The following is a 12,691-nucleotide window of genomic DNA, read 5'->3' as shown; positions in this document are numbered from 1 at the left end:
ACATTTCACAGTCCATAATGACAGTAGACCATATCGGGAACACAGTTGCATTGTCTTGCAGCATATAAATACTCCCTCCGTAGCAAAAGATTTTGGCAAATCTCTGTTTTTGTGCATAAAGAAACTGTTACAGTTCTTGTCTTTTAATGAAAGGTTAAGTTAATTGAGCTTGTCAGATGTCAGCCACAAAGCCCAGTAAAACCTGGAATTGCTCGTCATGGAAGTAATTGTGAAATGGTGTTTCAGAGTTGCTCAAAAACATGAGACACTCCTTCCTGAGTTTGCAGATTCTTGCCAGAAATTTACTATGTGACAGCCATCTAACTTCTGTATGAAGCAGAAGTTTCTGGTGCAACAATCCCATTTCTTCACATAGCACTGAGAAGAGGCATACGTTTGGTGCTCAAGCTTTTATGAAGTTCACAACTTTGACAGCAGTGATCAGTACATCTGACATCTGCTTTTGCCATTTCATTCATGGCTCCAGTGCCTCTCTGTGCAACTGTATGGTGCAACAGCTTTCATCTGAGCAACAAGTTCATTACTGCATCCAGTCATGACTTTTGCCCCATCCATACAAATCTTGACACAACGATTCTACTAAATGTTTTTATCCGTCATGTACTGGTCTAAAATTTTGAACAACTCTTCAGCAGTAGTTCTTGTTGGGACAGAACGGCAAAATAAAGTCTCTTTGATCTGAGATGAGTAGATGTATCTTATGAAAACCATCCTTTGTGCTTCATTGGCAAAGTCAGTGCTCTTGTCAACTTGTAGTGTGAAAAAAGGGCTGCATCTCACTACTTTGATCTCCTTCTTGACATCTGCCAAATCAGCAATTCTGCAGCTAACTGTGTTTTCAGATATTAGCATGAGACTCTGTTGGTCAGCAATCTTTTTTCCCCATATTATCAATGCCATTTCAATCGCTGCTGGCAGCACATGACTGTGACCAATCAAACGAAACTTTCCACTTCTTGGTGTTTGACGAGAGACCGCGTCAGATGCTTAAAGTGCTTAGGGCAGTGTTCTTTGATTCATCCGTCCTTTCAGTTGAAAGAGCTTTTGTTTTTTAAAAAAAAAAAAAAAATCTTGTGGTTTTATCTTTGAGGGCATGATGTTTGGTCTCCAAATGGCGCTTTAGTTTTCTTGGATTTTTGCTATTCTGAGCAAGAACTTCAGCACAAACAACACATTGCAGTCGAGGACTATATGAACCCCAAGTCCAAGCAGGAAGGATATTTACTGTTTTTCATGGCTCTATTTATTCCTTCCCCAGAATCAGCATGTCAATTTTTCACTTCACGAAACATTCCATTCACTCAGAATTGTCGAACACCAAAACAATTGATCTCCAATAGAGTACAAAGAACATCTGAGTGAAACCTCACACTCACATCAGCTATATAGCATGTGGGAGTTAGGAGGTGCTGACTTGGCATGAGCACATTGGTTAAGGAAGTTTTGGTACTATGCTCTGGTAATCTTGTGATTTGAGGGACAAAACCCATGTGTAACAGCAGCAATAGGATCTTTCTGAAGGGGAATTCGTAGTATGGCCCTTATTTTCTCTTATTTTATTTTAATTTAAAAATCTGGAGAAAACTGGTAAAAACCAAAAATGAAGTGCAGCTGGTGGCAGTGCTCAAATTATAGGGGGCTCTGGGGTTTGGGTGGGCTCCCTTACTAATTTTAGGGGCTACTTCACTTCTCCTTATGTGGCTAACAGCAGGGCTAAGAGCTGCAGAGAAAGAAGAATGTAAGGGGTAGTGGCAGGTATAAGGGGTGCTGTGCTAGGTATAGAAGGGGAAATTTATGGTGAGGTGGAAGGCAAGGGGTAATAGGTAGGGGAGATGGGGGAGTTAGGGGTAGGGCAGGAGGAACAGTTATGGGGAGGGGAGGCTGGGGCAAAAGACGGGGAGTTGCACAGTAGGAGCAGGCAAGAATCTTTAGGGGTAGGGGAGGAGGCAGGGGCTGGGTTTGAGGGTGAGGTGCACAGTACCCAGGGAAATTGGGGTTGCTAACCGTGTGGCACTTGAGGAAGCCTTCAGCTCCCTGCAGCACTTGGTTTGTCTTGGCTGCTGGGACCCAAGTCCTGCCCATCTCGCTCCCCAGAGCGCTGTGCCGAAAGGCTGGGGTCAGGAGGAGAGTATAAGGCTGTACTTCATGAGTACTGGCCCCCTGCCAGACAGAGCCCCGTATTGACCCTGGCCCTTCAGCATGGCCCCATCTACTGCTCCTGCTTCGCTTACTTCTCCAGGCTCTGTCTGGCAGGGGAGGAGGACAGCACTCTGTGCTCTTGGGCTGCGCTGAAGCACTGGAATCAGGAGGGGGCCCTGTCCAGTAGGGGGCTCAGTACTCCTGGTGTTCAGCCTTCCACTCCCCACTTGCAGAGTCTCTGCCGACCTGCCCAGCAGAGGAGGGTAACTGCCAGTTGGTGGCTGCTGCAACTGTAACAGTGAGGGAGTGAGACAGGCAGGGAGCCTGGTCCTGGCAGCCAGGACTGCTGACACAGAGCCCCATCCACTTTCCTTGCTGGACAGAGCCCCGTGCTGACCCTGGCCCTTCATGATCTGCCAGGTCCTCATGCCCAGGAAGGCGTGCCCACAATTCGGAAACTTCTGATTTAAGGTGTTATTTTTAACAGATAATTAAAAATCATTGATACAGAAATGTTTTCTTATTACTGTAAAGTCATAAAATATATACAAATTAGTTGTCTGAAATAGCTGTAGTCAGTCGAAATGGACAGGAAAATTGAATTAAAATATTTTTAAATTAGTTTTTTTTTTTCATGTTGTCTTCTGTTTCAGATTGCAGTAACTCCTCTGCTTGCAACACCGCATGTCTCACAAAATGTACTTCCATTTTTGGAACTTCATTCATTAACTGAGTCAGGTAAAGATAAACTATTTTAGAGCACATTTTCTTAAATAGGTACTATAATATGTCAATAAAAATTATTAAATTAAGTGCAATATTAAGAATACAAAGATGGTGAAAAGTAAACATAAAAAACTACAATATTCTAATGTGGCGTTGTGTAGTTACTTTTGTTAGTATTTGGGGGCTCTGATTCATAAGTTCATGTTGAGCATAAAGATATGATCAAGCTTCTGAGTATGTATCATTTTCTTCCCCAGTTGGAAGATTCAGGTGATGTGGAGAGAACTGTTGTCATAACTATTTCATTGTATGTCTTCTAACAAACAGGAATGGTGATATTTTTTTTGCTGCCTGTTTCCTTTTTTATGCTTTGAATATGCTGGATGGTCGTATGTTCAAGTGTGAGAGTACCTTTTACTTTCTTTTAAAATCTTTGTGCAAAATTTGTTTTAATGGCCAGAAAACATTCATGAGACTGCATAAATTAAAAATGAGTTCAAAATATACCGTATGTTTATAGGTAGCCACTTGGAAGTTTGTGTGCAGCAGAGTTTTTGCTCTTTTTAAAAAGAGCATTCTCACACAGGAGCACATTTGGGGCAGGGCAAGGAGGAGATGTTCATGCAAAAAAAGAAAAAAAAAAAAATCCAGTATTTTATGTTTTTGCTGCTGTTGAAAATACTCTTGCTTAAGGCTTCCCCATTCGAGCTCATGATTTTTTTTCTGAATGATACTGCAGTGAAATAATAACGATCAAATAGAAGATGTGCCATGAGAGACAAATCACGTTTGAATACATATTTTTTATAAGGCGGTTATAAAATCCCATTTGTAGATTACATTTAAAAAGTTTAGTTACATAGGTTAATGGTGTTTCTAGTATTAAAGACCTCCTTAAATGTAAAAAAGATCATCAATATAAAAATAACATCTGACCACTTTTTTGCTTACTTTTACATGTAATATATATGATCATTTAAAACAAGATTAGAGAAAAATATAATTCTCCTTTTTTAAAAAAATTTACACTGAGTGCTCTCAATGCAGAGTGTAGTTCACTTCCCCACTTGTTTGTGTGAGTTATTCACATGGCAACAGTGGAGAGTAAAACATTTTCTTAAAATTACAAAAGATGAGAGAGAGAAAGACAGACCAAGGGCAGATGTATCTGTAACCACTTTTAAGTAATTTTTTTAAAAGAAAGACTAGATTTCAAATTGATATATTTCTGATTTTACTTGTATTACATTGTACGTGGAGCTGTTTGATCATTTATTATTTTAATAGTTACTTGGGCATTATTTTAATTTCATTCCTGTGTTTTGCTCTATATGGTGCATTTAGACATTCTGTCACATACATATCTTCTCTATATATCACACATTCAGTCTTTATCAAAGAATGGCGTTTTCAAAATACACTCATTCAAAGCGCCCTTTAAAAGCTTTAACCTTATCGTTGATTGTGTCTAATTATTTACTAGATAATCTTACCATATTCATGTGTAATTGTCCATAGATGATATTTCAAATAAATTCTGTACTATATTATTGCAAAATAACTGTTGGTATGAAATTTAAATAGTCATTAAGTGATCATTAATAAAACTTTAAATTTAGAATCGGAAGAAGAATTTTATGATGCCCCCACCAGTCCTGTGGAGGAGATGCCATTTTTTGAGGCATCTTCTGGCTCTCTGACCAGGGTTAACAGTGCCAGAAGGAAAAGGGTACAGAAGCAAGAATCTTTGAAGAATATGACAGAATTCCAGCTAAGATTTGAAATACCTGAGGTAATGTAACTTTTTTCTTTCTTTCTCCTAAATATACTCTAGTCTGCATCTAGCATCTCCACAACGTGGTTCATGTATGTTGCTTACGCCTATGTTCAAATCCTCATTAATGCCATTGTTGCCTCTTGGTTTGATGGCTGCAGCTCTTCCGTGTCCTCCAAGTCCCAACTGTCCAAAGTCTAACATGTGCAGGATGCAACTGCCTGCGTTCTTGTCTGCATGAAGAAATACATCCCTTCACTCTATTCTCAAACACCTCCACTATCTTTCCATTTATTTCATTTTTGAGTTTACTTTTACTCTATGCTTTCTTTAAAAATAAAACTACTATGTTCCCTTTTACTTCCCAGCTTTATCTCCCCTTCTCCAAAACTTTCCATGGTCAGTGGGAGAGCCATGTCTGCAGCTCTTTCCATCTGGAACAGCCTTTCTGCCCCATTAATGCTCCATCTTTAAACAGTTACCTTAAAATCTAACAATATTCATTTTGCTAGCTATCTTTGGTTTCTCTTGGCCTCAGTTATTGGTCTCATGACTAAATATTTGGCACATTTACTGTGCAGGGTTTTGGTTTTATTTGCATTATTTTTCCCTATAAATTATGCTATGCACTATCTTTTTAACTATGTAAAGCTACCTCAGGTCAGTGCTTGTATGAAAGACATTATATGAAATAAAGTTTTGATGAGTTGTCTTGTACTCTCATGCAGAACACTTGGCTCATAAAAATCATGAAAATTATTATTTTTGTTTGGATTATGGTAACACCTTCAATATGGTAGGTCCTCTCCAGATGTAAGATGCAGCCGCTTGCCCACTGTGTTGACAGACTAAGAATAAGTGTAGTTCTGAAAGTCTTATCCGTACATAAAATCTAACACTTTCTGTATTTGAAATTTGCCTATATCGGGGTTCTTAAACTATTTCATAGTGTAGATTATATTGATAGAGGTGTCTATTATGTATGGTGTTCCTTTCCCATTCGTTGGATTTAGTACTTGAGGGGAGCTCCTGTTTCCTCTACTTCGTATGTAGGACCAGCCTCTAGTAGAAAGAGAGAGAGATTTGGTCTCCTTGTTTCGATTGTTCTCTTTGAAGTGAAGAACCGAAGACTTGTAGAAGCAGCTGGAAACAAGGAATGCCTGTGCCATGAGACCAACCTTGTTCTCCATTGAACACGGCTGTGTGACTGTAGTGCAGACTGCGGTGTTAAATGATGTTCAGACAGAGGGACAGATCCTCAGCCAATGTAAATCAGCATAGCTCATTTGAAATCAGTAGAGCTATACTAGATTACGTGAGCTGAGAATCTGGCTCTGAATGAGATTAACTTTCTTGAACTGTTTGTGGAGCTGCTTTTAAGAATGAAGTTTTATTTCATACACATTCTTCTTTTGCTGTTTTGTTTTATAGAAATGGCAGCATCCAGTATTAGCAATTTTAATACTGAATGGATATTCTTCAGAGTTTTTTCAAGGAACATTTTCTGTCTAAAATTATATTTGAATTGGATATTCACTGAATACGAACTCTGATGAAACTATACTTTGTGTGTCACCATTATCACATTATGCCTTATTATGTTGTTTTTTCCCAGGTCTTAATGCAGTTGTGTCGTCTCGCTGATGGTACTGAAAAGCCTGTGCTGCAGCTAGAAGTTGTAGGATTAGGCACTGAACTTAAACTAAGAACATTTGATATGGCTGTAAATGCTTTTCTTAGAGAAGTCTGTTTACTGTGTCCAGAGTATATGGGTAAGAATATACATGATGCTCTAAAATTGATTAGCAGATCTACAATAGTATGGTGAAGAGTTCATTTCAGAAAGTCTGTTGGGCTCCCTTATGTCAGCTAAAGTTGCAGGATCCATTCCTCAAAAAATTAATAGTGGGAGAGAGAAACCAATTATTCCTGGACACTATTTCTTTCACTTTACCCCTTTTGATACCAGGAAAAGTACATCATCCATAAAATCCCCTGTTCCTAGGCCACATGAGACATGTCATCACTTCCATGAACCCTTTTTTTTTAATTACAATCATCCTTGTCCCGCAAGACACATGATTGTAACCGCCATGGGAATCACCTGTATATCTCCAACAATTGGATTTTATTTCATAGATAAGACTGTACCAGCATGCACTCTGGTTGCCATGTTTGTGTGTAATATTGTAGGTTTTCATTTAAAAAAATATTTTTGCCCTAATGATTGCAAAGGAAATCTTACAAATCATGAACCAGTGCGCTGCTGTGTTCTTGAAATTGCTTCCTGAGTAAAATCCAACTCAGAGCTGTATACTGCTTTGGTACGTTACAATGGGGAGCTAACTATGCTGCGCAATGATCACAGTCCAAATGTCAACATTAACTGTGTTGCTGCTGATCATTTTAGCAGAAACATTCAATTATTTTGTGGTATGGATGGGTCACTGCTGATCCTACGCTACAGTGACAGTCTGCTTTATAATCCCATATGCATTTACATAACTGATTATAAAACACTTGTATATTAAGTTTTAATTATTTGCATTTTCTTGAAAAAATAAGTGTCAACCAAGCTATTTTAACATTAATTTTTTTAAAAAAAAGATGATAAAGACAAACCTGTTTACATCATTACAACTTTGGATAATACAGAGGATGATCTTCTTACACTGGAATATGTAAAGGTAAGAAAACTTTAGAAATGTCATTTCCTTAATCTTTCTGGTGACTTCCTTTAAAATTGTTTGTGTATATGGTATCTAAAAAGTAAAATGCATGGAGCTGTAGTAGGTTTTGCAGTAAACTTTCTGTATGAAGTTTGCAGATTTTTATTTTAATTATTTTTTCTGGGGGAATAGGCTGATATTAATGGACCCGAATTGAAAACTGCTTACAAGAATGTTCTGCAGCTGTTAAAGGTATGACTATCATTTGTTTTTACGTTTGTGTATTATTCTCATTTTGGAAAAAGCTTTTTGGAAAATATGTTCCGGCTAAAAATGCCTTTTTTTGTAGGTGAATTTCTCCTCTCTAGATGTTCATTTGCATAATGAAGCACTTCTAAATGCCATGAATTACCTAAATAATCTTCTACCAAAACAAGAGACTAAAATAACAGAAGAGCTAGTCCAGGAAAAAGAAGAGAAAAAGGATGTTCTTAAAAAATTAAGTAAGTTGGTTTTTATCTTGGTTCCCCCCGCTTCTTTTTGCTTTGCCCTTTATCCCCCATCCCCTCACCACATGGGACATGTGACCGTGTCCTTAGTTGCAGAGGTGGGGAGAAGTTCTTGATGACAGAGAAAATGTTAACTGTTGGAAGATGGAGAAGTAGAGAGCCCTTCAGTCATATAAGCCTGGAAATGAAGGAAAGGAAGAATAATTATTGAAATCAAACTTTTTTCACTCCACTGGTCAATAGCACTTATGAAAAAGCATGAGAAGAGCAGAAATGGATTGTTTTCAGGCAGAATGCTGTGAAAGAATGTTGACTATTAGTTTTATGCATCTTTGTGGATCCAGGCACTCAATACCAGGGATATACTAGGGGCCTCAACCAGTTCTTTCTTACTGTGTCAGTGGTTAGTACAGATACCCTCATTCAACCTTCTCCAAGTTGTTGGCATAGGCTAATTAATGTCAGTTTGGTCCAATATGTAAATTGGAACCTGTCTGGCTATTGGTTGTTCTGCACCTGTTATACAGTTTAATTGGATCCCTGTTCCAGTTTGATTTATGCCCACCTGTTCAAGCCTGCAACTGTGTATCGGATCCCTAATTGTGGATGTTGTGTGCAGATTTTAAATGTTGACTGTGGACTAGTATGCCATTCCACATGCACTTAATGTATTTTGGTATGATTTGAGGCTTCCCTATATACACTGCGGATTCCTTGGTGCCATTTCTGCCCTTGGGGCCATTGGTAGTTGGTATAATGCTCAAAATTATGCCGGGGCATTGGCCAGGTGCAGAGTAGGCTAGGGATAAGAGGAGCACAAAGTCCCCTTTTCACACCCATTTTCCTCACCTCTTGGAATTGCATTTGGTTTTCCTTTTGGAGCTGCACTTTGTTCCCTCTGTACTAGAAAAGGATCAATGTGTGTTTATTTTTAAAAAATTAAATAAAGTTATAAACTAAGCCTACAACTAAACTTGGAATGGGTAATATGTGTCTATCATCACTATGATCTAGGTATTAGCATAATACAAATAATTAATAATAATAGTGTTGGTTTCAATTTTCTCACAGCATCAAAAAAATCCAAGTATGAGGATGTCATAGACCTACATGTCTGTGCAGATTTATCCTGTTTGCGGGTTTTTATTAGAGAACAAAAGCGCAGAATATCTGAAATTCACGTAGAAGGTAAGAGTGAAAGTTTGAACATGTAATTACAAAATACTAACAGATATCAGTTAATTTTGTTACTCTTTTTTTTTTTTAGGTCTTGATTGCCAAGTGATCATGAGGAAAGCAGCAACTGAAGTGTTTGCAAAATTGAAGAACATAGTTGTTATGGATTCTGATGATATGGCGTTGCATAAAAAGGTATGAATTCTCATATATGCTATTGATTTCTGTTGCCTGGTGGACAGACACTAATTCTGGCTTAATTATTGGGGTCTACCATCTAGCAGTATTTTCTCTATTGCTCTGTGTGGGTGCTGGGATCATTGTTCCCAGTAAGAGGTATGTGCCTGATTGTCCAAGAACCTAAAATGTCAGTCCCCGCACAACTCTGTGACTGCTGTATTAAAAAACAACAACAACAAAACAGCTTTCTATGACTCATACACTAAGCTGTCCTTTACTACTTACTATACTGACTTCAGTGAGCTGATTTACACCTGCTGAGATTATAGTCCAATACTTAAAATTCTCCCACGGATTTTCAAACTCAGTATTTGTAAAATTCTTTACAATCCATAGATAAAACAGAGCCTAGAAGTATGAAGTGTTACTACTTTTTGTAATAGGCTGTAGTGAAAATATTTTAATAATGAACTTCTTCAGTGTTAGGTTTGAGTTAATTACCCTTTTCTCTGTTTTAAGGCTCTTTATATCACAGGAAAAGAAGTCTTCAGTTTTAAAATGGTGTCGTACGTGGATGCTACAGATGGTGCTGCCTATACAAATATGAATATTGTGGACAGCCAGGTTTATTTAACTGTTGGTTGCATTCAAGTAGTTTTTGTCAACAAGTTTGTTTCAGCTATTTTGGTAAGTCAAATCTTTGTCTCGTCTCCCACCCCACCCCAGCTTCTTTTAGACATGTAGGTAGCTGTGTCCAACCGCAAGTGGAAGGAGGCACATGCAAGATGATATATATTTATATGAGCTCCCTTATTTTTGTACAAGGTTCCATTTAATGTTCGGAAATTGAAAGAGTTTTCTTCCAAAATTACAAAATTCCAACACCTCCACATTCACATGCTGGAACTGAAAAGCTAAAACTTCAGTGCTTCTATAACTCTGCAGTTATTATTATTATTATTATTATTATTTATTCATTACTCTCACACTTCTTTTTATGGTACATGACCAGATTTTAAATTCACATACACAGTTTGCTGTCACATGACATTGGAGAATAAAACAATCAGAATGAATGCCTCTTGCATACAATTTTCCAAAGCTAACGAGTATACACAAACTTGGAATAGGTTACATGTAATTCCTCAGAATCATGATGGAAGGTCTTTAGTGTTGGAACTCCATTTTTAATATACAGTATATAAATAATTGTACACACATACTTCATTTCCAGTGGAATTATTCTATGAAAGCATCTCTATAGGCAAATTAGGTGAGTGTATAATATTGCCAGCACTTAAGACACACAATATAGCATTTGAAGTGGAATTTTAAAGGGTAATTAATGATTAATAAATGTAATATTCCCGTGATTAATATCATCAGATGTAATGATAGTTTCTAATTATTTTCTAGGCTTTTATAAATAACTTCCAAGCTGCTAAGGAAGCTATTACCGAGGCTACTGTTCAAGCAGCAGGGAAAGCAGCTACAGGTGTAAAAGAATTGGCACAACGGAGTTCCCGAATCGCACTGGATATTAATATTAAAGCACCTGTAATCATAGTGCCACAGTCAGCAGATTCTACTAATGTCCTTGTTGCTGATTTTGGTCTAATTACCATGAATAATCAGTTCTCTGTTAAAACAAAGGCACGATGTAGCCTTCCACCTGTTATTGACTCTATGACAGTGAAGCTGAGTGAACTAAAACTATACAGGTAACCTAATATGTATGTGTGGTTTTTTTAAAGTCAATTTAATTCTTCTGAAATACCTCATATTGACAATTCTGCAAAATGAAGTGCTTTTATCTAAAGACCAGGTTTATGCTTATCACTTACATAGCACCATTAAAAAGAAAAGGAGTACTAGTGACACCTTAGAGACCAACCAATTTATTTGAGCATAAGCTTTCGTGAGCTACAGCTCACTTCATTGGATGCATTCAGTGGAAAATACAGTGGAAATCCTGGACGCCCCATCATCTCAGGCATTGGCACCCTGGCAGCAGGATTGTCTCGCTGTGTAGACTCCCTCCTCAGGTCCTACGCTACCAGCACACCCAGCTATCTTCGAGACACAACTGACTTCCTGAGGAAACTACAATCCATTGGTGATCTTCCTGAAAACACCATCCTGGCCACTATGGATGTAGAAGCCCTCTACACCAACATTCCACACTAATATGGACTACGAGCCGTCAGGAACAGTATCCGCGATAATGTCACAGCAAACCTGGTGGCTGAACATCACTACAAAGGTTTTCTCCTCCCCCTCCCCCCGCTCTCCTGGTAATAGCTCATCTAAAGTGATCACTCTCCTTACAGTGTGTATGATAACGCCCATTTTTTCATGTTCTGTGTGTATATAAATCTCCTCACTGTATTTTCCACTGAATGTATCCGATGAAGTGAGCTGTAGCTCACGAAAGCTTATGCTCAGATAAATTGGTTAGTCTCTAAGGTGCCCCAAGTACTCGTTTTCTTTTTGTGAATACGGACTAACACGGCTGCTACTCTTGAAACATAGCACCACTAGTGTACGTGACACTCTACAAATAAATCACAAACAGAAAAGTTTGTGAGAAAATAATTAAGGTTGTTTAACGAAAATATCCACCTACACCAGCAGTTCTCAATCCGCGGGCCACATGCGACCCAATTAGCACACATCCCAGGTCAGCTGTGTGCTCAATGCCAGCTGACATGGCAGAGTCCAGGTTCCTGGCTGCCTGGTGTGGTGCGGTGCGGGCTGTACCACAGCCCAGCGTGGCAGGGTCAGGGTCTTGTTGGGTCTGGCGGCCCACCACGCAGGGTCGGGGGCCCGGGGCAGCCACGTGTTGGTGGTCTGGGCAGCTGTCCGGCTGCCCCTGCATGGCAAGGGTTCGGGGCAGGCAACCCACCAGCCCCACACAACAGGGTTCGGGGTCTGGGCTGCCGCTGCCCTGCCACTCAGCCCCTGTAGCCCAAGTAACACGTTGTGACTTGCATATGCAGCCCACAATGATAAATAAGTTGAGAACCACTGACCTCCACAAACCCTTCAATAGAAGAAAATATCCAATTAGGGTATCCTTGTTTGGCATTCCTTAATCCTCACACAGAATTCACTTCTTACAGGGACAAGTTCTATTCCTCTCTATATAGATAGTATTCAAAAGGGTTAGGCAAATGCAAAAATGTTTCATAGTTGTGTTCTTCAGATTATTCAGTGAAGGATATTGAGTTATGAACATCATTTTATTTCTATCCACAGAACACATTTTGAGAGAGGTTCGTTACAAAGTGAAATACAGCTGTTGCAGCCACTAAATTTGGAAGTTACTGTTGAACGAAATTTAGCTGCTGCCTGGTATAGCGAAGTGCCTGATATTAAAATACTTGGACGACTTAAACCTATAAATGTAAGTGTCCAGTACTGGAAATGACTCAGAAATATTTGTGGGAAGCTAATGAATTTTACTTCCCACAAAAGCAAACCTTCTTGACTTGGTG

General features: G+C 38.8%; 1 protein-coding gene across 7 annotated transcripts in view; it reads left to right on the top strand.

The window, feature by feature from the left end:
* VPS13A (vacuolar protein sorting 13 homolog A) overlaps nt 1-12,691 on the top strand; it is a 315,178-nt gene that overhangs the window by 111,522 nt on the left and 190,965 nt on the right. For all 7 annotated transcript variants that reach the window (XM_075128708.1, XM_075128710.1, XM_075128707.1 and 4 more), the window contains exons 24-34: nt 2,814-2,898; nt 4,506-4,678; nt 6,276-6,432; nt 7,268-7,347; nt 7,522-7,581; nt 7,679-7,832; nt 8,910-9,026; nt 9,106-9,209; nt 9,714-9,881; nt 10,611-10,915; nt 12,453-12,600. In XM_075128708.1, the coding sequence (XP_074984809.1) occupies nt 2,814-2,898; nt 4,506-4,678; nt 6,276-6,432; nt 7,268-7,347; nt 7,522-7,581; nt 7,679-7,832; nt 8,910-9,026; nt 9,106-9,209; nt 9,714-9,881; nt 10,611-10,915; nt 12,453-12,600 (1,551 nt within the window). The remainder of the gene's footprint in view (nt 1-2,813; nt 2,899-4,505; nt 4,679-6,275; nt 6,433-7,267; nt 7,348-7,521; nt 7,582-7,678; nt 7,833-8,909; nt 9,027-9,105; nt 9,210-9,713; nt 9,882-10,610; nt 10,916-12,452; nt 12,601-12,691) is intronic.

Source organism: Caretta caretta, chromosome 5, assembly GCF_965140235.1.
Source record: "Caretta caretta isolate rCarCar2 chromosome 5, rCarCar1.hap1, whole genome shotgun sequence".
In the NCBI taxonomy this organism is placed as follows: Eukaryota; Metazoa; Chordata; order Testudines; family Cheloniidae; genus Caretta; species Caretta caretta.
The sequence above is the reverse complement of the archived record's forward strand: the minus strand, read 5'-3'. Positions and strand labels throughout refer to the sequence as shown.